The 27,869-nt window shown below is 40.6% G+C and overlaps 1 protein-coding gene across 2 annotated transcripts; it reads right to left on the bottom strand.

The window, feature by feature from the left end:
• Positions 1–26,585, bottom strand: ibtk (inhibitor of Bruton agammaglobulinemia tyrosine kinase). 2 transcript variants are annotated; one of them, XM_035163534.2, is made up of 29 exons: positions 26,405–26,585; positions 24,807–25,666; positions 24,462–24,558; positions 23,668–23,792; positions 22,122–22,232; positions 19,599–19,769; positions 19,248–19,365; positions 18,320–18,500; positions 17,321–17,444; positions 16,844–17,021; positions 16,485–16,638; positions 15,598–15,982; positions 15,153–15,409; positions 14,978–15,064; positions 14,806–14,888; positions 14,409–14,446; positions 13,714–13,810; positions 13,476–13,577; positions 12,970–13,087; positions 12,015–12,075; positions 11,331–11,458; positions 10,339–10,451; positions 10,069–10,214; positions 9,728–9,846; positions 7,505–7,603; positions 7,173–7,328; positions 6,030–6,227; positions 1,518–1,650; positions 1–1,165 (listed from the first exon to the last, which is right to left on the bottom strand). In XM_035163534.2, the coding sequence occupies exons 2-29, from the start codon at positions 25,128–25,130 to the stop codon at positions 1,040–1,042; spliced, it is 4,029 nt and encodes a 1,342-aa protein (XP_035019425.1). In that variant the 5' UTR covers positions 25,131–25,666; positions 26,405–26,585; the 3' UTR covers positions 1–1,039. The 2 variants fall into 2 exon arrangements, with proteins under 2 accessions (XP_035019425.1, XP_035019426.1); XM_035163535.2 differs by having other exon boundaries at positions 16,485–16,635.
• Between the last annotated feature and the right edge of the window lie 1,284 nt (positions 26,586–27,869).

Here is a 27,869-nt window from a genome sequence, read left to right as displayed (position 1 = left end):
GTCATTCCACATGTGAGACATTTTAATGCATGCTTTTTCGCTTCACATCCCTGTCTCACCCACACATACGCACAAATGGCAAGTCAAGACAACATAACATGGTCCAGAACCGAGGGACCTACTCAGTTTACACCGGCTCCAGGCCAAAAAGAAAAAACAACAAGGAGACTATAACAACTAATGAAGGAAAGAAAAGGTTGAACAAAATGTTATATTCTAGCTCTGCTGTATCTGTGTTGTCATCATTTAAGGCACACCACCTCCTCTTAAACACTCTTGTGATAACTTTGAAGGCTAGAAAGACAGTTCCACACAATAATCCCTACTGAGCATTGACAATGGTACACTGTAACTGCATTGCTTAGCATATATTAAATATGCATTTTAAACATCAGTTTACATTACATTTCCATGTCACTGCAAATCAGCAGATGCAAAAAAACTATGTATTAGAAAGGCAAAAGGACCATGAAAAGAAACTAAAAAGGTACCGCCTTAGTAAACACTTCACTTAAGCACAGCTGACCTGCTCTGCCAAGGTTGATCATTGGCTTATTTTCTTAATTAACATTAAGAGCTTTCACTGATTTAACACACAAATGCTCAAAGGGATGAAGTTTGGACCCATTTTGTGGCTTCAACATTCCTACTTCTTTTCTTTGGCAACTTTATCTTCATATAACTAGCAATGTTTTTGGGGGAAATGTGTTTGTAACATAACTTAACTCTTAACTTAAAAAGGTGCATAAGTAATCCCTGGCTGAAAAACAACTCTTCAGGACCACATTCAGTCATGAACAACACTCACTCTGTCATGCGCAAACACACACAAAATGTTGAGCAGCAATAAAACAGAAGTTAAAGTAACACTGCAGAGATTTGCCTCGGTCTCATATCTACAACTGGGCTTAACACAGACTGATGGATATGATGATATGTGAGGGTTGGATGAAGCTGCAGCAGGAACGCTGCCAACATTAGAATGACAACTCCAAGGGATGTTTTCACTTTGATGGTATGTGGTCTGTGCTGTTAAATATCAGTGTTTGTTCCAGGTTGGGGCTGCAATGGGACCCCTGGAAGACCTCTCCACCACTATCAGCTCATCAGGGTTGTCACGCGCCTTATAATGGAACAGGAGATCTTGGATGGCACGCTCTTCAATCTACAAGGACACAAAAAGACAGGGAAAAGGAGATAGAGTCTGAGATACTGAGGGAACTAAAGCCACCCTTCAATTGAGGTTAAAAGAGAAAACGCTGACACCGAGTGCACAATGATAATAAGAGCGTTTTACATAATGGCAAAAAGAAGCAGCAAGAAAAAAAAAGTATGTTCTGTGAAGCTGCTGACAGAAGCCTGGCAACAGCTGGAGCAGAGAGGGCTCAGAAAGAAAACACAGAATGTGATGTCTGCCACATAGGATAAAGAGGAGCCATGTATTACTATACATTCAGTCATGTAGGCGTGTGTATGTGAAGGTGCGAGCACTAACGCACACAGACAAGATGCGTTACCTGGATGAGTGCCAGCGGCTTCTCTCGGCTGCGGATCAGAGCGGCTTCCTGTTCCTTCTCCTCCTCTACGATGGAGGCAAAGGCCACCTGGGAGTAGACGGGAGGGCTGCCCGCTGCACCCAGCACCCAGGGCCTGAGGGAAGAAACAGGTGACACACAGAGAGAGACGGAGTGAGGATGGTATCAGTGATCAGTCTCTGAAGTGCGTGGACAAAGGTTGAATCAACGACTACTGACAAGGTCCTGTGTGTGTGAGCAGGCCGCCTATCCACTTCGCTTCAACAGCCCTCATATGGCTGTGCAACTGGACTGAAGTAAAAATTCATCTCTAGTATACTGGATTCAATGAGAATCACAGAACTGAGACTGCTGTTTAACTTTTAAAAGATCGTCACATAAGCTTATACAGTGGATGACATTATTATAAGAGTCTATGAATAGGACTGAGGAGACCAATCCCAACGTGGTCGAAAAATAATAGGGTGAGGAAAAACTATGAAATGAAAAAAAACATTTTAGGAAGTGGCGAAACATTTTTAGAAACCTCAGGAGCTGCCTTCAGAAGTGCACTAAACTCCAGAGTTTCTCTGCAAGGGCTGTCTGTGTGAACACAAATGTCAGACCTTCTACTGCCAAGTTTCTGCAGTGTTAATACTAGTGGTCAAGTGGAGAAAGTCTGCAGAAACTCCGGTGGAGCTAGTACCAGTGAGTGGGAGGTTGATGATGGTTCTAACACGCAACAGAAGCAAAAATGTGCATGAAAAAGTGCCATACATATAGAAAACACAGACAAAGATGTCAAAGGTTTGTGGTGACAAGAGCCGGCACTGTTTTCGATGTGCTGTAAACAAAAACAGATGATTTCAGCAGCAGAAATGTTTGCCTTACATCCTGTCTCTGTCTGCTGCACCATCCTCAGGAGAATTTGTTGTTGTGAACTGTCTGAGTGGAGAATCAGGTTGGTCATGTGTGAAAGGAAACCTCTGGAGAAAGTCCGGACCCAATTCTCCGGAGTTCCTCCAGAGCTAATGTCTGAAAACGACTAGGGAGAGTCACGAGTGAGGGATCCCTCTCCCAGGACAGGCAGTGCAACAGATGTCAGAGAGTTCAGCCGAGAAGAGGAGCTGCCTCAGACCGAGGAAGAGTGCATTCGAGAGGTGTAAGAGTTGGAAACGATGAAAAATGTAGAAGTGGAGGACGAGACAGAGGGCAGTGAACACAAACCTTTGAACAAGAAAACAAAGAAAAAGAAGAAGAAGCAGAAGAAGTAGAGTCGAAAAAGAAGGCGTCATGGTTTCTACTGAAACCTCGTGCCCGAAGGCCAGGTGGATAAAGTCAGCAGAAACTGCAGTAGCTCTCATTGGACATTTGCATTCACACATAAACCTCCTCCGGAGAAAATACGGATGATCTGTGGACTTCAGTGCATGTCGGAAATCAGCTGTGTAAATAAAGTTTGTGAATACGCACTGTACATGTCTTTCTAAATATGGATAAAGGACTCATGGCTCTGATCAATTACTACATGATTACAGTATTGGTTTTCAAATATGTCACTTGTTTTCCACAATTAATGTTAACATAGCAATGTGAATCATTTTGTGTGCAACTTATTTTGGTGATGAAATTGATGAAAATTATTTTGTATCACCTTTAATGGATACGGCAGAGTAAGCTTGTGAAAGGGGGATAGAGAGAGTGGGGGAGGACATGCATACATGGCCGTGGGTCGGAATCGAACCTGGACCTCTGTCATTTTACTTTTTATTAGGGATTTCAAAATTAACACGTTACGCGGGATGAAAAATTTGTGGAATTAACGCGTTTTCTTTTAACGCATTAACGTTAAAAAAAACGTTAATGCTCCATTTACCCATACCCGCCCCCGCTCACTCGCTCAGAGCGACACACGCAGTGAGGTCGGAGCTCGGTCACGTTAAGCAGCCGGTCAGTGACTTTGTAGAAGAACAGTGAAACACAGTTTCTCTGGTCTCAGCTGCTCAGGGATCAGCGCAGAAGCTGGTTTGTACCGAGCTGGAGTTTCTGTGTCCTCCTCCACTCTGCTCTCACTCGAACTAATAAACACTCATCACTAGTTATCAGGACCTGATCAGCACATGAAGTAACTCAGTGTTCGTTTGATTCGCTCCAGAGTTTATGAGGCTGCATTTAAACATCATGAAAATGACTCGTCAACATGTTGTGCTCAGTACAACACGAGATGCGACGCTCACAGTCAGGACTCAGTGTTAAAATGAGCAGAGCAACACCAAACACATGACCCTAAATAACATCATCCTATATTTGCTCAGAGGCATAGAAAAGAGACAGCCACATTGAATTATGGTGTGGTGTGTTTTAGATTGATTTTATTCTATTTTTCAATCTTAAAAACTCTTATCATTTGGACTTGTCATTAATAAAAAACTAATGTTAAATGTATATACCCGCCTTCTGTCATTTATCTTTCCGTTCCCACAACAATATACAGAGAAAATAGGGATTTTTCGGGCATTTAGAAATGGTGATTAATCTGATTAAAAATGTTAGCGTTTGACAGCACTACTTATTGAAGTCTGTTTCCCTAATATCATGCAGCCCTATTATTAATGTAATAATATTAATAATAAGTATTACTATTAATTTTGTCATTACAACCAGTCTGACACTGCTTGAATAGTTACCGGTTAGCCAACAGTTACCCTTGTAACTGTTGTACACTTGTGTAACTGTTGGGTAACTCAGTTACAGTTCCTCTCCTCTCAACCCGACCAGTTGAGGCTTTGAGTCTGGTTCCGCTTGATCTTTCTTCCTTTTGTTTGTCTCAGAGACTGCCAGGTGCATTCACACTGTGGGAACTGTTGTGTTAAGGTTTCAACTTTGCCATGTAATTTTCCTTGTATGTTGCATAACATTAAAATTGAATTCCTATTGTTTTCTGCTGAATTTTAAAGTTGCCCTTTGTGCTTTTTTTTTTCTATTTTTGTATCAAATATTTTTTCGTCCATTTTCTTTTCATGTTTAAACGGTCGTTATTTCGAAACTGCCATGTATGGACTATGTCTTAAAATCTTGCTGTTACACACACTACAAATCGTTCCCTTCAAAACCACAATGCAGAACACATTATTTCCTCTCTGAATATTTACTCTCTACACAACTTGTCTTTTATTTCCCTGTTCCATGAGATCCTCACCATCTATTCAATATAAAATATGACATGTCACATTGAAGAGGTCCCCAGTCTGATTTGCGCACGCTTAGAGTGATTTCTCAATTAATAGTTGCTACGTGAGAGTTGGCGACGAAAACATCTCTAATCATTCACGATGACGCATGTTAAAGTCATAGAAATAAGACTCTGTACATGTGCACGTTAATCTGGCCAAGAGACACCTCTGGAAATGATTGAGGAAGACTAAAAAATGAGAAAAAAAAGGCTGGAGCTCAATCAAAGTGCTAAGATTATGAAGGTATTGCTATTAAACCTGACTTAAATCTCTGGAAACAGTGTCTCAGAAGCCTGACATGAGCATGGACGAGGCTGCTGCAGCTTCCTATGCCTTGAACTCGTCCATCTTATCCAAATACCAGGAGGAACCTGAAACCTGCTCTGCTCTGAATAATTCGTTTTGACATGAGGTCTGCCCTTATCAATTCTGATTACCATCAACACTTTCACTATAGTGACTCACACAGTTTAATATCTAGAAGTCTGCTCGGAAGATTGCAGGATGAAGCTGGGAGCAAACAAAACAGAGGAAATATGATATCAGGCATAAAAAAGAGATGGACTTAACATGCAAGACCTGAAATGACAATTCAAGTATTTGATTTCTTTTCGTCTAAATAGGCATCACATAAACATCAGAGCTATTACTACAGCTGGGAATATACTGTATTTTTATGGACTGGAGTGACTGTGTGTGTGTGTGTACTGTTTGTCCAGCTGGGGACGTTGTAAAGGTCAGTATGACCTCGGTGTTTGCGTCAGGTCGGCTCAGCTGTACTGGGTCATTTAGAGCGGTTCACCTCAGTCTGACCAGGGACTCATGACTCTGAATCAGAGTGACATAAACACTCGTTGTTGCTCCCATTTTCATGTTTATAGCCATTTTTAATCTCCAAGTTCATGTTTAATTATTTATCTAATGAGAAATAAATAAAAAAGGACATACATGAAGTGTTTTAAATCAAGGCTTAGATCAGGTTAGAATGGGGGTCATACACTTAATGGGTTTTCATGGAATATAAAGTGTGTGTGTGTGTGTGTGTGTGTGTGTGTGTGTGTGTGTGTGTGTGTGTGTGTGTGTGTGTGTGTGTGTGTGTGTGTGTGTGTGTGTGTGTGTTTTGCTGATATTAAACAACCTTACAACAGCTTCATGAAGACACCTCAACAGTGTCCCCAAGTGGTAAGCAGCAGTATTGGACACAAACAGTCAGTTTTGGCAGTGACCTCCATCGTGTGCGTTTCTGCTGCACTGTGTATTGTGTGTCGGTGATTACACTCACCCAGGGGCTCGCTCTGACTCGTTGCTTTCAGATTTAAATGTGACCCTCCTGGCAGCAGGTGTAGGGGTGACGGGTGACCCCGGAGCGCCTTGAGCCCGCTGTATTCCAGTTTGTCCCGCTTTGATTAGACGGTTCTCCTCCTCCTCCAGCAGAGCCCGAAATGAGCATGAGGAGGGAGGGGACTGAAGTGCTGTAGCCCTACAGACAGAAACGTATGACTCAAAGAGGGAAAGTATATATGACAAATGATTTTGCAGTAAAAGAGTGTTGCTCTTTTGTTGCCACTTCTTCTGAAGTCAAGTCAAAGTTTATCTATATTGCACATTTAAAACAACCACCACTGACCAAAGCACTGAAAAGGCTTTAAATATTAAAATATTGATATTAAAAAACTAAGAATAAATAGATAATACAAAAGCAATAAAACATTAAACATCAAATAATTGCGAGTTAAAATATTGCTCAGTAACTCATGAAAACCAAGGCCCCAAACTCAACTCGAATTGAAAGTCAGTGAGAACAAGTGGGTCTTAAGGAATGACTTAAACGTTTCTAGGGTCTGAGCGCCTCTGGTATGAAAAGGTAAGATGTTCCAGAGATTAGTGGAAGCCACTTCAAAGGTTCAACCACCTCTGCTCTTGAGCATAGAGCTCGGGACATGGTCGACCTCAGTGAAGTAGAGTAGAGGTAATCACATAGAGCAGGACGACAACATCTCCTCCCTCCTCTGTTTTTTTCATCCAGCCAGGATTACAAACTGAGAAACTACTGCTCAGGGCACCTATACCCATGTGGTATTCACGCTAACCAATGCGGCTATCAGATCTGTACATTATGTGTGACTCTTTCATACCAGTCGCCTAATAGTTAATATAACACACAACCACAATGTTCACAGTTCAATTCCCAGTCAGGGAATGGAGATTGTGGTATGTCATACCCATCTCTCCCTACATTTCCTGTCAATACAGAAAAGTGCTATACAATTATTATTATCATCATCATCTTATTTTCTCTATGTTTATTTCAAGCTGTTCAGCCAGTGAGTGAGAGGCTGTAAATCCATCCACAGACTCCAGGAAGTGATTTCACGACAGCAGTGAGGAGTGGACAACAGTAGTCTTCATATTTGGCCTCACTCACCAGGCCTTCCCACTGCTTTTGGATGGGGTAACTGTGGGGGTTGGTTTGGAAGCCGTGGACTCCACACTGGCCTCCTTGTTGGCCATGGCCAGCATCTTCCTCTGCTTCTGGGACAGTTTAGTTGGAACGGGGGAGAGCTTCATGATGGTGCTGACACTGCAGGCGGGAGGGGAAATTATGCTCAGTTAGCCAAAGTGAACAAAGAAAATAAATAATTCATATGCAACAGTACAGCTGTCCGTCTTCCTTCTGCTTATATGGCCTCATACCAACTAGTCTAGCTGGTTACTGTAAACAGCAGTTAGTTGGTAAATGACGCAGACCTCCCATACCTTCCAGGACTTTTAGGAGTTGCTCCAGGTGGCGGCAGAGAGTTGGCTTCCATGTCCATGATAGTTCTCAGATCCAAGACTGGAGGTGGATGAGCAGGGCTGCAGATCGTAACACAGTCACACATACTAAGTAAGCAAGTATACACTACCATTCAAAAGTTTGGGGTCACTTAGAAATTTCCTTGTTTTTCAAAGAAAAGCACTGTTTTTTTTCAATGAAGATAACATTAAATTAATCAGAAATACACTCTATACATTGTTAATGTGGTAAATGACTATTCTAGGTGGAAACGTCTGGTTTTTAATGAAATATCTGCATAGGTGTATAGAGGCCCATTTCCAGCAACTATCACTCCAGTGTTCTAATGGTACATTGTGTTTGCTAATCGCCTTAGAAGACTAATGGATGATTAGAAAACCCTTGTGCAATGATGTTAGCACAGCTGAAAACTGTTTTGCTGGTGAGAGAAGCTATAAAACTGGCCTTCCTTTGAGCTAGTTGAGTATCTGGAGCATCACATTTGTGGGTTCGATTATACTCTCAAAATGGCCAGAAAAAGAGAACTTTCATGTGAAACTCGCCAGTCTATTCTTGTTCTTAGAAATGAAGGCTATTCCATGCGAGAAATTGCGAAGAAACTGAAAATTTCCTACAACGGAGTGTACTACTCCCTTCAGAGAACAGCACAAACGGGCTCTAACCAGAGTAGAAAGAGAAGTGGGAGGCCCCGGTGCACAACTCAGCAAGAAGACAAGTATATTAGAGTCTCTAGTTTGAGAAATAGACGCCTCACAGGTCCTCAACTGGCAGCTTCTTTAAATGGTACCCGCAAAACGCCAGTGTCAACATCTACAGTGAAGAGCGACTCTGGGATGCTGGCCTTCTAGGCAGAGTGGCAAAGAAAAAGCCATATCTGAGACTGGCCAATAAAAAAAAAGATTGATATGGGCAAAAGAACACAGACATTGGACAGAGGAAGATTGGAAAAAAGTGTTATGGCCAGACGAATCAAAGTTTGAGGTGTTTGGATCACACAGAAGAACATTTGTGAGACGCAGAACAGGTGAAAAGATGCTGGAAGAGTGCCTGACGCCATCTGTCAAGCATGGTGGAGGTAATGTGATAGTCTGGGGCTGCTTTGGTGCTGGTAAAGTGGGAGATTTGTACAAGGTAAAGGGATTTTAAATAAGGAAGGCTATCACTCCATTTTGCAATGCCATGCCATACCCTGTGGACAGCGCTTGATTGGAGCCAATTTCCTCCTACAACAGGACAATGACCCAAAGCACACCTCCAAATTATGCAAGAACTATTTAGGAAGAAGCAGGCAGCTGGTATGCTGTCTGTAATGGAGTGGCCAGCGCAGTCACCAGATCTCAACCCCATTGAGCTGTTGTGGGAGCAGCTTGACCGTATGGTATGCAAGAAGTGCCCATCAAGCCAATCCAACTTGTGGGAGGTGCTTCAGGAAGCGTGGGGTGAAATTTCTACGATTACCTCAACACATTAACAGCTAGAATGCCAAAGGTCTGCAATGCTGGAATTGCTGCAAATGGAGCATTCTTTGACGAAAGCAAAGTTTGAAGAACAAAATTAATATTTCAAATAAAAATCATTATTTCTAACCTTGTCAATGTCTTGACTATATTTTCTATTCATTTTGCAACTCATTTGATAAATAAAAGTGTGAGTTTTCATGGAAAACACGAAATTGTCTGGGTGACCCCAAACCTTTGAACGGTAGTGTACATATTGCACAACTTTCAATAGTTATTGATAATCTAGGCATAAAAATGTCCCTTCTCTCTGCAAAAGTGGGAAGAAATAAGATCTGTTGTTTAATATACTTGTATCTAGTTTCAAATCTCAAAGCTTTTTTTCTTGGGCTGCTGTTGCTCAGAGGTTGACCTCTAACCAGAGAGTCGGCGGTTCAATCCGAGTCTTCCCCATTCTCATAGAAAAATCAGGTGCTACCTATAGATGCACTGAATGCTTATGTGAATGGGTGAATGCCAAAAACCTGTACTGTAAAGTGCTTTGAGTGGTCATCAAAACTAGAAAAGTGTTATAAAATTACAGACAATTTACCAAAGCATGTAAAATAACTCATCTTTGCGTTGTGGACTTTGTGTCAACAGCTTTTTTGGAGAAACAGAAGAAAAGAAAAAAAAGAAAAGAAACAAAAGAAAAGAAAAAAAGATGCCTGATCAATTCCATCTTACCTGGGACGGACCTTGGGGATGAGTTGTGAAGCAGAGTTGGGGGAAGTTGAGAGGCCATTTCTCAGTGACGTTGGGGTGCTGGGTGGAGTCTTCAGCTTTTGACTGAAAGCCTTCTCATCCTGCACATGATGAATAACTTATGATCTGTTGTATATTTGAGTATCATATCCACCAGTCTATGTTGTGTAGCCACTTTTCTATTACTCTAACTTGATCATACAATGGAAAAAGGATAACTTTATCAAAAGTGTCTGTTTGAAATTGTTTACACTATGCACACTGCATATAAGGGGAAACTAATTGAAACTGTGCTTATATGGCTGTAGTGGTCAGATATTAACCTCAGCTCTGTCATGGAAGACAGGTGACTGCATGTCTCGGGGACTGCCCAGCCCCATGTAGCTGCCCTCAGAATCTGATGTGAGCAGCTCCTGCAGAGACTCTGTGGAGTTTGCCTTGCCTGTCTTCACCAGGCTCTGGGGGACCACTGAGAGGAAACAGTGTTTGAAGGTAAGATATAAAAATCGAACATACAATCAACATGCTTGCTTAAAAGAAGTGAGCTGATGACAGTAAGGTGGTTTGTCATGACGTGTGCATATGTGTTATACCTGCAACAGGTGGGCTCTGGATGATATTTGAGAGAGTGTAGCCCCCTGAGCTGTCAGACCGACGCCTTGGTTTCTTTTTAGCCTTCATCTTTGCCTTCTTTAACAGGACATCCCTGGGGGTCAATGATGTACAATCAGGAGCAGTTTTTGAGGTACCACCTTTTAAATATTTAAAGGTAATTGCAAGATCTTTCCAGTTAAGATGCTTTCAGACATGCGCTGAAGTCCTTCAGTTAATCACCTGAAATTATTTCGAGGGACTGTATGTGAGAACACAAATGTCTGAGTCAAAGGGACCAGACATTCTCTGGAGTTTTACCTGCCAGCTCCCTAGTAAAAACTCTGGATAATGTCCAAGTGAGCAAATGTGAGAAAACAGTGGGAGAATATATGTTGACATTTCTAACATGTGGCAGACACAATTCTGAGTGATGAAAAACCGAATACAAATAAATCAGGATTTAAAAGAGCTGTCATTCATGTAGAAGAAGGAGAAGAAGATGTCAAATTGGAAAGACAACATTGTAGAGCTTTGGTGATACGGGACAATGCCAGAGGTGTTCATCAAAACACTGCAGTGGAATTTTTACGTTATGTCCTGTTTCATGAGTGCTGTGCCATGCCTCACATGAACACTCAGGAGATTTTGTTGTGAATGGGTCTGACCGGAGAATCTCCTGCTGCATTCTTCATATGTAAAACGCAAAAATCTGGACAAGTGTGGACACGATTCTCCGGACATATTCTGGAGTTTGTGTCTGAGAACAACTTAAGTTCCTGCTTTTCTCATATTTAGGTTTATAAACTAAAAAGTTCCTGCTCTAAACCCACATGAAAAGAGTAATATTGTGTTTTACAAAAGTGAGGCTTGATAACAAGATGCTAAATAAATTGAAATGGAAGTATTACGCCATTTATGACATTATGAAACTCAACACAGCCGCCCAATTAGAATACAATTAATAAGATATTAAACTGTTCTGCCTGCATACCTGGTGGAGTGATCCAGTTCTTCCTCTGGTTTATGGCTGAAGGCTGAGTCCAAATTTTCATCTCCATACACACTGAGGTCTGGAGCTCCACTGAACGGAGTGATCACTCTCCTTTGCATGGCTGGAATCTGGAAAAAACAAACAAACAAAGTCTTAACAGATGAAATAAGTGCCCCCAGTCAGTGACGTATTTCCAGTAATAGATATCGGTCATTAAGATTGTGATCATGAACACCTTTATCTAAAGATATTATAACCATCCAACAATAAGTTGCAGCAATACCTTATGCAGTATATTAAAAAACATTGCTACCCCATTGGTCTTTTGATTTGCTTTTATGGAGCTCATGTACTTCTGTATAAATCTCAGAAGTCCAATAGCGTGGGTCAGAAGTTGCTGCATTCTGCTCCAAGTTATATAAGAAAGAAGAACATCAGTAACACTATTCCCCTGCTGCAGTTTACTATATCAGCTACGGCTGGAGAGCTGGATCAGTGGAGTCTAGAGGCTCTTACTCTTTAAGACTGAGAACAAAATCTGACAGTTACTGTTCCAGTGTTTGACTCTGTTGAACTCCCAAGAAGCTGTTCTTGTACACAAATAAATAAAATCCAAGTAACAAACAATGAGCAAATACCGAAGTCATGGGAAGATCATGCAGATCGGGATAGGGAGTGACTCACCATCCGAATGTAAGCTGCAGAGAGATCCACAAGCACCTCATCACTAAGAATATCCAGAGCTCTGAGGGCAACACAAAAACAAATGTAGGAGACAGATGAGAAAGCATGTTTTTATTTCTCTCCTAGTTGCACATGTATTTCTCATGCTGCATTGATTGGATTTCCCATGTCCACATATTTAATTATAACAGATTATTGTTGTTCTGCTATTACAAATGTGGCTTACTGTGTTCAAATTGATTTCCCTGTATAATAACACCACCCGGTGGTCGTCTATGTACATGGTTGATTCTTCATTTCCTGCATTTGTCAGATGCTACTAACCAGATGAGCAGAGGTAAACTCAGAGCTGATACCCAAGGTTAGTAGTAACCAGTTTCAATGCTGTTGTTCATTTTCCTCCCAGTTAAAGCAATGTCTGTATATTCATCTGGTAACATGTATACATTTAAATAACCAGCAGATTATTTTGTATCCCTATGAAAGTCAAAACATATCTAGTTGCTCAATCTGATTAGACTATACTTAATAATAATAATAATAATAATTCATGATTTAGGGGACTGATATTAATCAGTGTGTCTAATTTTGGTGCAAAATAAAATCCAGACAGTGTGAATTTAAATGTGGTTTCATAAGATGACTTTTGGGCTTTGTGGAGGTATACACTCCACTGAGAGCCAATAAAAGTTGTTTGTTTGTTATTTAGCTGGATTACGGAAAGGGGACTAATATGAGATAATACAAATATTTATCCAGCAGATTTAAATGTATTAAATAATTAAAATCGCTGATTTTCCTGGGAACACTTCATGGAGCTTAATGAAAAATACGGGCATGTTAAGGGGACAGATTTCTGCAATCTGGTGCAGCTGGATTGAATTTAAGGGGACTGTTGGGCTTTGGCGGAGGTATGCCCTGCGAGCACTGTTCAAAATCCAGACTTGATTCTCACTTTGACTCCAGCAGGGCGGCCATGTTGAGCACAATGAACTGGAGACAGGAGAGTTTGAGCTGCTCTGCGTTGTACACGGCGGCAAACTCCAGCAGCTCTGCAGCGTTCTTCAGAGTCACTGAGGAGAGGAAAGTAAGCAGCTTAATTAACAACTCAGGGCAATTTAACTGAAATAATGTAATTGTGTCAAATTTATTTTCCAAAGTTGTAATTTGTAAAGTCAAACTGGATTAATATCATGTGATGAAAACCATCTTAATTTTGTCCAGAAGGAAAACATACGAGAGGATCTAGAAATATATAACAGAAATAATCAATCATCAGCTCATTCCATTTCAAATCAGCTTTGAAATGATCACGTTAATCACGTTGCTTTTAACCTTCAAAACAATCACAACTATTGTTTCTACCAGTTTAGCATTTTGTCCAAATGAATAGAGCTGGTGAGAGATAAGAGTACAGGGAAAGCCATTGGATGAGAGGGCAGGGGTCGAAATAGAACATACAATTCTCAGTGATGACGACCTCGCACATTTCCTTCAGTCGTGTGATGAGCAGCTGGTCGGCCACAACCAGTGCGCTGCAGACAAACTCTACATTCAGAGACTCTGTCGGGCAAAGCAGGAGAACAACAAGCACTGTTTACTGTTCCCTTTTACGATTCTTGTATATTTAGTAAGAAACTGACATTTTAACCAGTGCACAATCATAAAAACTTTCAGTCCACAAAACTTGAGCAGCTACCTTTGATGGTGGGAGACTCATCTGTGTAAATATACTCGAGAATGACCTGCAGGGTCTCTGAGCTGATCGGCATCTCCAGTGCATTACAGGATGTGGCCTGAGGGGGTGCAAGACTTCTGTATTAACAGCCCTGAAAATAACTATATGGACAAAAGTATTGGGAAACCACTTTTAATCATCCAATTCAGGTGTTTTATTTAATCCCATTGCCATTGGTTGGACTAGGCCCCTTAGTTCCAGAGAAGGGAAATCTTAATGCTTCCGTTTACCAGGACATTTTGGGAAATTCTATGCTTCCAACTTTGTGGGAACAGGTTGGGGGAAGGCAAGAGCCTGGATCTCAACCCCATCAAACACCTTTGGGATGAATTAGAATGGAGATTGCGACCCAGGCCTTCTCTTCCAACATCAGTGTCTGACCTCACAAATGCTCTCCTGGATGAATGGGCAAAAATGTTCACTAACACAGTACAAAATCTTGTAGAAAGCCTTCCCAGAAGAGTGCAAGCTGTTATAGCTGCAAGGGGGGGGGGACCAACTCCATATTAATGCCACTGGATTTAGAATGGGATGTCATAAAAGCTCCTGAAGGTGTAATGTGTAGGTGTTCCAATACCTTTGTCCATACAGTGTAGTTCTGCATGGAACTTACACAGGTTTGTACCAGTGAGTCATAAGTGAAAAACATTCCATACCTCAATCCAGGGGTTTCCAAGCATACTGTTGAAATATTCTGTTGAAAAATACAGAAACACTCATTACTCGTTCAATTTTCTTAAACTTCTTAAACATCCAGCATCTAATTTGTGGTGGCAACAAAACACAAGAAGCTAATAATTCCACAAACTGAAGATGTCCTGCGAACTAACAGGCATACAGAATCAGATAAAATAAAAGTATTAAAATAATGATGCAAAAGGCAACAGGTTTTTTTTAACAAGCACGAGTTCAGCACAACACTTTTTGTAATTAATCTCCACATATGCTAATTAGTTTCATTAGATTATGCAAAATAATAATCTGCAGTTATATTTCATTTGAATGTGAATGATTATAAAATCTATGGATGCGTTTCTTCATTTATCATCTTACCCAGTCTTGCACAGAGGATACCTTTGTGACAAGGAAATTCTTTGCCGTCTTCAGATTTAAGAGTAACATCACAGAGGTAGGAGCTGTGGAGAACCAAAATGAGAGAAATATATCAGATAATCTACAATATTTATCAATTACTTTTACTATAATTAAGTGCTGATGTACACACCATTTCCTCTGGCAGAATTTGGGTTTGTTGCCAATTTTCTTGTGATTGACAACAATTTTTCCATTTTCATATTTGACTCCATCCAGTCTGTCAAGCAATAAAGAAAACACAATTAATTAGAAATGACATCAAATCTTTTTGCCTCATAGTCATAAAGCACACTTGGGTCCCTCACCGCGCAGACAGGCTGCCCAGGCCGAGCTTCTTTGCAACGCCCTGCAAGGTTTTCACAGGGTTGGCCCCTCCTTCGTTGGCTCCCGCCTTGTCACCTTTGCCTCCTTTCACCTTCTTGCCAGGCTTGGAGCCCTTGCTCTTGGCCTTGTTGCCATCTTCTTTGGTAGCAGGGGGAAGGGAGCGGTACACCTCCAGGGCTGAACAACCTCTCAGGCCCAAGTCCTGCAGGCTGCTGATAAGCCTCTCCTGCTCTGAATCCTAGCCAAGGCAATAGAGACAGTGGGGCACACTTCATAAAATAACCACAGCTGAGTCAGACATAACAGCTCTCTTTCACCGCTAAAGCAATATTTTTTATAGTGACACCAAATATATCAGAATTCTGTTGCTGAGGCTGTGTTACATAAATATTAAACATTAACACCTCACTATCCCCTCCCCCTTACCTGATTTTGTCCCATCAGGGCCGCTGAGACCCTTGGCCGGGCCCCTTGCACCAGCAGCTCACAGGAGTCTGTGTAGATGAAGTGGAGGGCGTATTCGAGCATGTCTGGTGGGATTTTTTCCAAAATGAGTAAGTCGCAGCCCACAGCATCTTCGCTCTTCCTCACTTCCTGATCGAGATCATCACCAACCCCACTGTGCTCAGATATGAACAGCTTCCGGAAGAACTCGGACCTCATTGACAAGATGTACTTGTGAGCGGGGAAGGTGCGATTGCCGGCCTGAAGCGTCACGTCGTGGATGCTGTCCATTTCATCTGCCTCATCCAGAAGGCTCCGGAAGTGTTGGGAGAGGGAGGATGGAGAAATGCTGGGAATCTCATACAGGCTAGATCAAAGACAAAGTGGATGTTGAACGATTATCAAAATGATCAAAAAGGACTTCTACATCAATATCAGAGAGAAAACCCATATAATCTGTGAGGGCTGAGTAATAACTGGACAAGAACAATCTGTCTTTAAGAGATCAGGTGCCCAATGAAAAATAAAAAAATAAATATGAATAGATCATGAAATTGAAAATGAGAAAAAACAGACAAACACCAAATGCATATCAATCAAGTCATGCGTTATTACTACAGTAGTATTTGTTCGGTGTTTCCCCCAGGATTTTTTTTTGCAGCAGAGTGGGACGGTCTTTTCTCTCACATTTGCCTGACAGAAAAAATATGCTTTATTTTTTTTTTTTTAAACTAACAGGCTTTGCTTCACACTTAAGAAAGTTAAGTTCAACTGCTCCAAAAGCACCTTTTTAGGCTTTAAGTCTATTTTATACAGACTAAATAAACAAAATAAATTATTGTGAACAACCTTTTCTAATGATCTCCCACCTTGTTTTGGGGTCAGCCTGAAGCACTCCAAAATTTCGACCTTTTGAGTCCATGGTGATAGTGACAGCTCTGTGGACATATGGGAGTTTCTCCAAGCGGATTCGCTCATACAGTGTCCCAGCATCTGAATGGCCACAAACCTCCACACTGACTTCTGGATGAACACAAGTAAATCAGATAAGGCAATAATATAAATCAATTTTGAAAACCATCACTATTTCCATCTCTTTTGAATTATGCTGCCAAGTATATTATGAGATTAATACAAGGCATGATTAAAATCATTTTCAAATCATCAACTAACTTTTGCAAAGTAATAGCAAACTTTATGATAACTTAAACCTATCGAAATTCCTCACCTTTCTTCTCACCATACTTCTTATATTCTCCAGCCCACACGCCACTGAAACCCTCCCCGTCCTGAGTCACAAACATCATGCTGTTCTTGCTGAGAGCTATGTCCGACATGAAAACCTGACGTCCGTACGCCCACCGGCACTGTCTCACCGAGCTGCCGGAGGAACGCCAGCAGAACACCTGACAGAGAGGGGAACAACACAGAAAGGAAGAAATTTAAGTCTTAGTCACCGACTCCATATAGGTCCAACTCTGCTTTGTATAACTGTGTACACCATAGGTTAGATAACAGTACAGAAAGGTAAGAAACTTTCTATATCGATGAGGCATTCTCTCACTGTGTCAACATTTTAAAACTGAAGTAAAAGTCAAATTACCTACAGTTTCATTGTTTCAAAGTGGATTTAGGTTTCTCCCAACCAGTTGCCTTAACAATAATAAGAAAAAGCATTTCTCTTCTACCTGATGAACAAACTTACCCTCCCAGCTTCATCTAATGCCAAGATGACCACCTTTTCCCCTCCTCCCTCATTCAGCAGCTGTGGATCGACACGGTGGTCCAGACTGCCGCCACTGACAAGAACCTTCTTAATGTTGAGTTGCCTGAACAGGACAAAGCAAAAACAATAATTAGAAAGAAATAATCTTAGGGTCATGTCAAACTTACTATTATAATAAATCACATAATCACATTTGTCATTTAATTATCACTTTTGATAACTTGACTGTTCATTTATTGGTAGTTAACAGGCAGACATGCATTAAGCTCGTCTGCCTTTTCAAGCCAACGAATGCTCTCAGAACTACACTATGCAAAGCAGAGACAACTATAACACAACCGTTTCCAGTTTAGTGACTGGTTTACAATCGGCTCTCATTCAAATGAGGACAGATTAGAATAATGGGTGTGATACAGAGTGGTCAGTGCCTCTGCTGGATCTCTGTGTGACATCACAAGATGTAGTCTTTTGTTTATTATGAATGCAGACAGTACTGCCAAAGGAGATGTCAATTACTGTGATGGGAAGCAGGATTTTGGAAAAAATTATAATAATGGAAAATAATGTAGTTTGTGTTTTTTGAATGTGTGTGGTAATATGAGTCAATTTGCTCAATCAATTGCTGTGATTACATTTGCGATAGGCTGATCTTTTGATTTCCCCCTAACAAAAAGAAACAGCCTAAAATTGTTGTGACGTTTCTCTCCTAATATTAAGTCTTTTTCCTAATAATATGTTTTTCTCTTTCAACATGTCCTTCATACTCTGTCATATAAAACAAACTTAGATCATGTTGATTTTTTTTATGTTACTTAACAGAGAGGGACATGTATGCAGCATTTTAATATCATAGACAGAGTAGGAGTGACTAAATTATTTTAATGAGATGGAAGAAGAGGGGTTCTTTCACCTTTTTGCAGTACAAGGAGCGATGGTTAAAGTCCAAGTGTTTTATTTTGTTTTGTTTTATTTATTCACCTTGATGCAATTTTCTTGCACTGGTAGTCGGCCAACAAGTAGACGTCCCCCTTCTCAGTAACGACTACTGTTGCTCCCTCACTCGCTGCTGCCATGGCTATGGTGACATCTTTATGGTGCAAGGCTGATACCTGCCGGGGGGCTGTCACACACTTCTCTCCATTAGGATCCAGGAGGTAACCTAGAGATTAAATCACATTGGTGTAAAAAAAATTACTGTACATGAACATACCAAGTACTTCACACTCACACACGCAGTGTGTTAAAGAAAAGTGCTAAGTGCTAAGCTCAGGTCTGAATGGACCCAAATGGACCCTGAGATCCAATCATTCAGACCATATTCTGCAGTGGTCTGGAACACATGTGGCTTCTTTTGAGTGAACGCATAACTACTCTAACCGCCTACTAAGCTGACTTCCTCTGACCATTTACAGTTTAAATAGATTTTTACACTTCTCAGTGTCCATACATCGATTTGTTTGTGGCCACCAATACAATATCAAAACCATATTATTTGTATAGCCCATATTCACAAAGCAAAATGTGTCTCATAGGGCTTAACAAGGTGTGACACCCTCTGCCCTTAACCCTCAATATTGACACTAAACACAACATAATGATTGATCCTTTTCTTAAATTCGTGACTGCGCTGACACAAAGACATACCCAAACACTGCAATCAGACCCATCTGTAAACTCACTCATATAGAGCAGGGAAGTGAGATCCGATCACAAGTGGTCACAGGAGACACATTCAGGATGCATTTTAATGCCAGGTGTGAACTGACAAACTTAGTGCTGTCCACTTGGGATCGATTTCTCAGGACGGATGTTAATAGCAGGTCTGAACAGGACCTAAGTGTCTTAAAAGCAGTACAATCATCTCTCCTAACACTGGCTTTGCTGACATTTCAGTGCTGACACTTACCCAGCTGGCCTCCATTTAGTCCCATTGTATAAACAGCCTCCCTGGTCCACAGCACTGTATGGAACCTTCCTGCTGCAACTCCAATCACAGTCCTCCCTTTAAGCATCTTGGAGAACACCTACACAAGAGATTAAAAGGGACATTAATATTATAATATATACACTGACGGATGGTGGTTCCCAAAGTATAATAGTAGATGTTAAAGAGATCTATTGAACAGATAACTCATTTAATATCTCTTAACAGTATTATGTATAATAATGTATAATGTACTTTTAGGCACAAATACAACCAAATCAAATTTAGAATACAATCACTGCTTGATACATGCACAGTCATGCTACCTCCTACCTGTTTAGGGACGTGCGCTGAGGTGGGAGGTGGAGCTAGGCCAAGCTGGTGAAAGGTGTTGAGGCCAAAAGTGTAAACGTATCCTTCCTCTGTAAGAACCACCGTGTGGTCTTTCGCTGCTGCCACCTGGGAGCAGTGGTGGGACATCAGACCCTCCACCATCCGAGGAATCTGAGGCAAGCAAAGAGAAGATGGTTATAAATATTTTTTTTAAAACCTTGCATGCACAGTATCAAGATGCTTCACTAATTGCACACAGTGACAGTTACAGCATTGACACAGCCCTGTTGATTTATGCTCCAATCCCCTCATCTGCTGTGTTGAGGTCATGTTATGGCATCAAGCTACTGTTGATATCAGCTCAACAGTTCCTCACTGTACTTGACAATGAATGTATTTTACCAGTTCAGTCATGTGTGTGAGGTCTGCATCTGCCCATTAGCAGAGATGAGAAAATATGCATGGAGAATTCAACAAAGATGTAAAGGTCTGTAAAGTATATTGAGAAAATGTACAAATAATTAAAATGTGTTTTCCTAATTGGTACAGACATAGGTGTCATTGTATATGGAGAAAAGCAATCATCATCAAAATGCTTTGCAGAAAGGACTCCAACAATATATACTAACTTTGGGAAGAATTTGACCAATTCTCAATAATAGATTTTATTTTACAATTTAAATTTAACTGATATAATCATTTATCAGCATTTTTATATTTGGGATAGCATGCTGTTAGATATAGATAGTAGGGCTGCACAATATTAGGAAAAAATGCAATATGCAATAACCTTGTTGAATATCGTGATGACGATATGACTTGCAATAAATAAACATCAACAGTGCCTGGCTACTGATGCAGGTACCCAACCAGCTCCACATCGCGAGGGAGAAGGCTTGCTCCTTCAACAGTCGCCTCATTTTATATTCGCAACCAGATAATTTCGGCCGTTAGACATATTGCAGTATCCTCTCAATTGTTTTTTTTTTTCTCAAAGACAATCTCTGGCCCTACGTATGAGTCTGAAATAAAGTTAAACAAAGTTAAATTGATTCGACCACTGCTTCTTGAGAGCTGGGGGCGGGAGGCGGTGAAAGAGGCGGCTGCAGGTGAAGCGTGATTGACACGTTCCTCAGCAATTCACATTAAAGGAGATATGACGTAGACGCATCAAATTTTGCTTCCCCTCGTTTCTCATATGACCAAATCAGAATGCCAGATTACATTAACATCTGTGATGGTGCAGCCCATTAGTGTGATGATTACACGGAATGACCCACTTAAGTATCCAAGAGTAAAAACTTAAGAGTTGAGAAATTTTATAGATCGTATTTCCTTTAGAAATACCACTTCTTCATCTGATAAAATAAGTTTCCAGTGTCAGCGTCATAAAATATGTCCAATCTGAAATGTGTGCTTATGTAGCTGTCGTCAGGGAGGAGCCAGCATCTTTATCAGTTTATCAGTTCTCAACATGAGTGCCTAAAAATGTATCATTCATATTTACTTATAGTTCTCTTAAGACATGATATGAAAGTAAATACAGCCGAACCCTAATTCCATCTTAGTTCAATAGACTGACATGAAAAGCATTCTGGAAACAGAGCGTTGGTTTATACATAGTTTAAAAGGAGGCAGAAGTATCAATTAATGAAAAAGCAGGTATATCATGGATGAATCACAGTCCCTGCATCTGATAATTGACATAATAATTACATAATTGCATCTAATTATCCAACAATTGACACCAAAACGTCCAGGCCTGTTTTACATCACTTTCATTTCTAGTTTATTGTGCAATTTATCACAAGTTGAGAACTATCTATCAATTTTAATACACTGGTCCAAAATGTTTCCTGTTGTTCCTGTACTGCAGGATTTATTTGAGCCATTTTCAAACATGAACTCCGCAGAATGTCAAATCATCTATTACATTTTATTTGTATAGCCCATTTGTCTCACAGGGCTTAAAAAGGTGCCACATCTTCTGCCCTTAATATGGGAGCCACATGTGAGGGATCCTTGTCCCAGAACGGACAGAAGTACAATAGATGCCACGGGAAGCAGAGCACAAAACAACAAAATAGCTATTTCTAAACTAATCTCAGGAGTTTTCAAGTACAGGGTTGCACAGTAGGCAGGAGGCAGCACATAAATTACGCTGCTGAGATCACATGTTTTTGTTTACAGTACATCCTCACTGGGGTCAGCCCTTATCACCAAAAGCTCTCTTGACATCTTTGTCAGCATCTTTTACATGTATGGCACCAGTTTTTCTTCCTGAGATAGTTTTATCATTTATTATGTTTTTGTGTTAGAAACGTCGTCAAGATGCCCACTGGCTCGCGTGAACCCTCTGGAGGATCTCCTGCTGTATACTCACACGTTCTAGAGTTTTTACTCGGGGCTGGCAGGAGAAACCCCCCAGAGAAAGTCCAGAGACTCAGAGTTCAGTGCATGTCTGTAAGCAACTTTACTGTAATACACGGTTGTACCAAAATAATGCCCAATGACAAGTCTCACCAGATAAGTCTGTTCATCTCCATGGCCAAGTCGTCCTCCTTGTCCATGGCCACAGGTGAACACCTGGCCTTTCTGAGACAGGAACACAGAGTGGAATTTACACAGAACCACCTAAAAGGGAGGAGAGGAGATTAAACATGAACATGATTTTTCTGTTGTTGCTATACATTTTAAATAATATAAGTCTTATTTTTGGGGAAGAAACCATCTGAGGTATTGGTTTGTGCAGATTAGGCTCGTCATCATAATTTTGACCTCATAGCAGAAGCTGCGATGCATCTCTTTCCATGTCCTTCAGCCAAGCCCTCTTGTAGTGATAGTAAAACACTATGCCAATAAAGGACAGGGCACAAGTGGAAAAGCAAACATCATTACTTATACATTGGTCCCCTCAAGCCTTCAATAGAGCACAGGGATGTTTCCCAAAGTATCACATTGATGTGGACATTCACACACATGCATAAACATCAGTGTAGCTTCATTTAATTAAAAACATGTCATTGTGGAATGAATATTTAACCTCTTGCACCTGCTGGATTAGACTGGGAGGACAAAGACTATACACTGTGCCACTGGGTCATTGTGTGGTCATGAAATCTGATCCACCTGTCCCCCACTAGGCTTTATGAAATTACTCTGCATGACAACTTCTGCAAGTCAGAATACACCTCTCTTCTGTAAACAGCGATAATAAAGCATTACAAAGACTCAGATTCATTATTTCTTACCAAATACGCATACCTGCTTAAATGCCAAGTGTTCAAGATGGATTAAAATGACAATTTATCTAGGTCACTCTGCATTACTTAATCTACTATAACCAGCACCTGGTGTGTACCCACACCGCTGGGGGTGGCTGCACTGATGCCAGCAGCTATATTAATCACACTAAGAGCATCTAAATGACAAACGCATGAAATTGTAGCCTCACTGGCACAGTCTGACCACGCTTACACTGGCTCAAGCAAGTCACAAATTGACTTTACAGGAGAAGGCAAAGCTGATCGCTCCCGGCCTGACACACCAATTATGACCTCTATTTGACTCAGTCAATATTACTGCTGGTTTCTTTTTGCTACCAAATCCACAGTTATCAAAGAACGATGTCTGTGGTTTGCTCAAGCATGCCTAAATATATTATTTGCCTTGGTTCTACCACCGCCAACAATTAAAAACTCAAGTATATCAAATATTATTACAGCCATGGAATCACCAAGTTAAGTACGATCCAAGCTTCAAAAAAACATTTTATTTTATTCAAATGCAGATGTACCCAGAGGAGAACATTGTGTAATTCATGACTCTCGGGAGGGACTGTTTTGCTGGTTTTCCCATGTGGTGTGCTTCATCTGGAGTACCCATGAGCATTTGCTTATTCTTTTTTTTTTATGATTAAACACATGCTGGCACAGAGATGAAGCATGAGGCTATTACTGGCATGACGCATACAAGTGGGGTCATCAGGTTGGGGGAAGCCTTTTGCTGTAGAAAAGCACTTTCTAATTTCCCTGGAGAGCTATGACAACACCACTGTTACGAAGCCTACCTGCTTTATGTAAACTGCCGTCCTTGCAAAAACATCCACAAGCTCCGGGTGCTGCCGGCTCTCCTGATTACCATGGCCCAGACTGAAATTAGTATTGTTTCCCCATGTGTATACTTCAGTTGGGTCTGTAGTTAAGGAGAAAACACAGTCACAACACTGCTTCCACCTGAAGATAGACTTAAACCACTCCCATTAAAAGAGATTTTCAACCATGTACGTTCGTATTTTAGTTGCTTTGTTTGTAGGCAAAATTACACCCAAACTCCTGGACAGATTACCACGGGACTTAGAGAAAAGATGCTGTATTTGTCAGGGAAACGCCACATACATTTTGATGCAGATCCAGGATTTATTTTACGCTTTTATTTAAGATTGCAAGATAGTTACTTATGTTTATGTATGTATTTTTTTACATTTTCGTTAATTTCTCAAAGAATAATCTATAGATCTTGATGGGAAAAAGATATGTTTCGGGGACAGATATTTATGATTGTCTGAAATGTGATGCAGATTCAAATAATAATCCAGATTTAGTGAAATACATGTAGTTTCATAAGAGGACTGTTGGGCACTCTATAGAGTGTCATTCTAATTAAAACACAAATCATAATGGCAGGAAAGACACGTGATATAGCACAGGGAGAAATAAATCCCATACATGTACAGGTGTGAAATGCATGATTAAACAGAATGAATCACGAGCCTTTTGACTCTTCACTAAAACAAACTCAAAAGAAGAATCAGTTTCATCATCAGGTGTAATATTCATTTATGACAATGTCAACTTTTCTTACCAGTGTTTTTGAACACAACATGTGTTGGTCGGTCCTTCATCGTCAAGTCCAGGACAGAGAAACCCTCCTTGTCCTGGGTGGACAGAAGTCCACCATGCTGAAACACAACATCTGGGTCAAGTTTCTGAAAATGACTTTTAACTGACTTTGCTTGTATAAAAAACTGGGGTAACACTTCCGATGTGTTAAAAATAACACATTGGAAGGAAATTTGTCTCATGATATTGGACAAATTTCACTTATGTAATAAATGGGACCTTTTCACGACCCTGTTAATAATGCTATTAAACACCTTTACTGACTCTAGACAGGACATTTCTTGAAGGATCTACCTTGAACAAATACCTTGACTAGCGATATGAGACAGTGGATCTGTCCATAGAAGGCGCTGCGATGCAGAGCGGTCCAGCCTGATTCCTTATCCTTCAACATCAGGTCAGCACTCTTAGTCTCCAGGAGCCACTCTAGCACGGCCTTCTTTCCCACTGAGGCCGCCATGTGCAGGGCTGTGCGGCCAAAGTCATCCCGCAGGGTGGCCACATTCTGGCAGTGTGAAGACAAGAATCCCCGCAGCGGCCCTTCGGAGCGACACGTCAGTGCCGCTACCACATCCTCTGCGTGCTGCAGTGAGCGGCATTTGGGGGTGCAGTTCTGCAGTGCAAGACTCATCCTGACCCTCACTGATTCTTCACAGTGACCTGTCCTCCCTTATGTTTTACAAAAGTCTTTCTCACAGCCAACCACCAACAAATAAACCCAATGAAAAATTGCAAACTATAGCTGCTCTCCAAGAGGCTAAAAGGTACATAGACAAAAAAAAATGTATCAATAAGAGGTCGAGATGGCTTGGAGTGCTAGAATTGTGCTTGTGTTGAGGTTCCACCGCACCCTAGCGACCCCAGAGCGACTTGTTTCAGTCCACCATTTCGACCAAGAATTGAACACAAACTAAGGTGCTTGTAGCATACATTGGCATTACGAATTCAATAAATACAAAAATTCTTCTGAGTTTTATACAAAATTGTACATTTGAGTGTTTGCAAAAATAGATTTTCCTCAACTGATTTACAAAAGGCAACGAATCTTTTCAACAAACCCTCTGACCTTCCTGTCCAGCAGTCCAACCATCAAACTTGAGGGGAAAGGGCCCCTTTCCCCTCAAACTCTCACTTTCCCTTTCAAAACTCCATAATTGTAGAGTGCACCTGAAGAGGAAACATTGGAGAATTAGCGATGAAAAAAAACATATAAAAACAAAATATATTCACTATTTGTTCTCATGCAAAACTGCCAGTTTGGCCTAATTTCAGTGTTAAGTAGCTCAGATCAGGTGAGTTGCCATGTTTGCCAGACGTTTATTTGGCAACGGTTTGCAAATCAATTAAAAGATTAGCATTATTGGTCTAAACGTAATTATCTTAAACATATTTGACTCCCCTAATAGTCAGAATATGGATATATTTTTGTAAACAGTCATTATTAATATTAAAAATGTTGACTTAACAGCAGGATTGTTTCACAGGCTGATTTATCCAAGAAATATAAGCGTGTTAGTTATCTGTGTTAGCTTCTTTTCTGTTCAAACCCTCATGGAGATCTGGGTAAAACAATTAAGCCGTTCAGCCACTGTGACACAAAATAAGCGTTAGTTCATTATGGTCTGGAAGGTAATGCTATGTGGCTAGCATGCTAAACAGCTGTACCAAAGCAGGACAACGTTACACGTCGAGCAAGGAAAGAATGTGTTATGCATGTCCAAGCCTGTCCGCAGACTCTTCACCCAACGTGGGCAAATATAAATATAGAAAGGTTCAGGTTTGAACATTCAGCAAAGTGTTGCTAGCCAGGGTTAGCTAATTCTCGACTAGCAGCTATCTTAACTGGCACATCATCCCAAGCTAGCGTTAGCATTCTGGAAATTAGCGTCGTGTCGTGTTTCTTACCTTTCGCTAGATAAAGAGAGAAGAAGACATGGAGAGAGTTGCATCAACGACGTATATCCACGGTGTCATTACTACAAACAGAGGCCAATTCCCCACTGGTGCAGATTGTGACAGGACTGACGCCTTCAACTCTGCAGGTTGGGTACGAAAACCCTCACTAGTGTCGCGACTTCTGATTGGTCAGGGCTTGTACATACCACTATCCTATTGGCCGGTTTTGTGGGGTAATTGTAGGCGGACCGCTGTTGCTGAATCTGTGACGTAACCTACAGTCTATGGATCTAACACCATTTTTATTTTATTTTTGGATTTATAAAAATAATTATAAAAATGTTTTTAGAAGACAACATGATGAAAAAAAAATTAAGATATTAAAATCAAACTTATTTACACATTGGGAATTCATCTTCAATGATACAAAAAGAAAGTTCCTGCATCATTTAAGGTTTATGTTACACCTCATGTCTCAAGTGATAATGCTGTTCTCTCTTAAATAAACATATTTTTTATCATGCTCAATTTTTCTGTACTTTTTTTCACTAAGATGCCAATAAGAGAAGAGACTAGGTTTAAAAGTTGTTTTATCCAATATTTTATTTTTGAATCAAATTAACAGGTATAATGGCATTGATTGGACATTCAAGATTAATTTTTAACATTTTGAGATTATCTTAAAAGCTGCTTTAAAATAAATAGTGGACAAGCAAGACAAAATCCTGGTTGGCTGTTTTTAACAGGGGATTATTGATGTGATATTCCACACCAAACGTTTTGAGCAACCCACACTCAAGGTGTCATGAAAGACGGATGTTAAAACTTCTGTAGATCCTCCACAAGAACATCATGTCGGCTACATCAATTTTGTGTCATACTCTTTCAGTGCAGTATCACTTTCAGCCTCAATCCAGGTGTCATGGAATTACACAGATGATTCTCACATTGACCCTGGCTAAGAATAGGAAAGGGTCAAGGCAGGGTGAAGCTAAGGTTACACTGGGATCCACACAGGGGCTTCCAAATATGACATATTGATGAGCATGCCGTCACTCACCGTTCAAGCTTGAACACATCCACAGTTTGTTTCTTCTTCTGAGCTGTATAATTCTGCATAATCCAGCAGACAATGCTGTCATCACAAGGCCACCACTCAAATCTTCTCTCAGAAGGAGACATGGAGATCATCTGAAAGAAATAAAGTAATCAGACTATTCCATTGTTCAATGAAATCATGTTACATGTGTTTATTTCATCATTATCTCTGTAGGGGACCAGGTTGTTTACTGCAGCTTTAAAAAATCAATTTTACATTATGCATGGAGGGCAAACGTCTCACACTGATAAGACCGAGGAGTTGCTGAAGTTTTATCTGCACCAGAAACACTCTGATCAATTAGATAAAGCTTCTTCCTATCCCACGGTGCAAAACCTGCAGAGATAAAAGCAAAAAGAATGGGTTCATTAATAT

This window comes from Hippoglossus stenolepis, chromosome 8, assembly GCF_022539355.2.
Source record: "Hippoglossus stenolepis isolate QCI-W04-F060 chromosome 8, HSTE1.2, whole genome shotgun sequence".
Classification (NCBI taxonomy): domain Eukaryota; kingdom Metazoa; phylum Chordata; class Actinopteri; order Pleuronectiformes; family Pleuronectidae; genus Hippoglossus; species Hippoglossus stenolepis.
This window is presented reverse-complemented; position numbering and strand designations above follow the sequence as displayed.

Coding starts and splice junctions, on each gene's coding strand:
- ibtk (XM_035163534.2), bottom strand. CDS start 25,130: ATGAGTCTTGCACTGCAGAACTGCACCCCCAAATGCCGCTCACTGCAG. Junction 13,088..13,475: donor GGTCGTCATCACTGAGAATT/GTATGTTCTATT, acceptor TCCTCTCCTCAG/TGACTCTGAAGAACGCTGCA. Junction 7,329..7,504: donor ACTCCTAAAAGTCCTGGAAG/GTATGGGAGGTC, acceptor TCCCGCCTGCAG/TGTCAGCACCATCATGAAGC.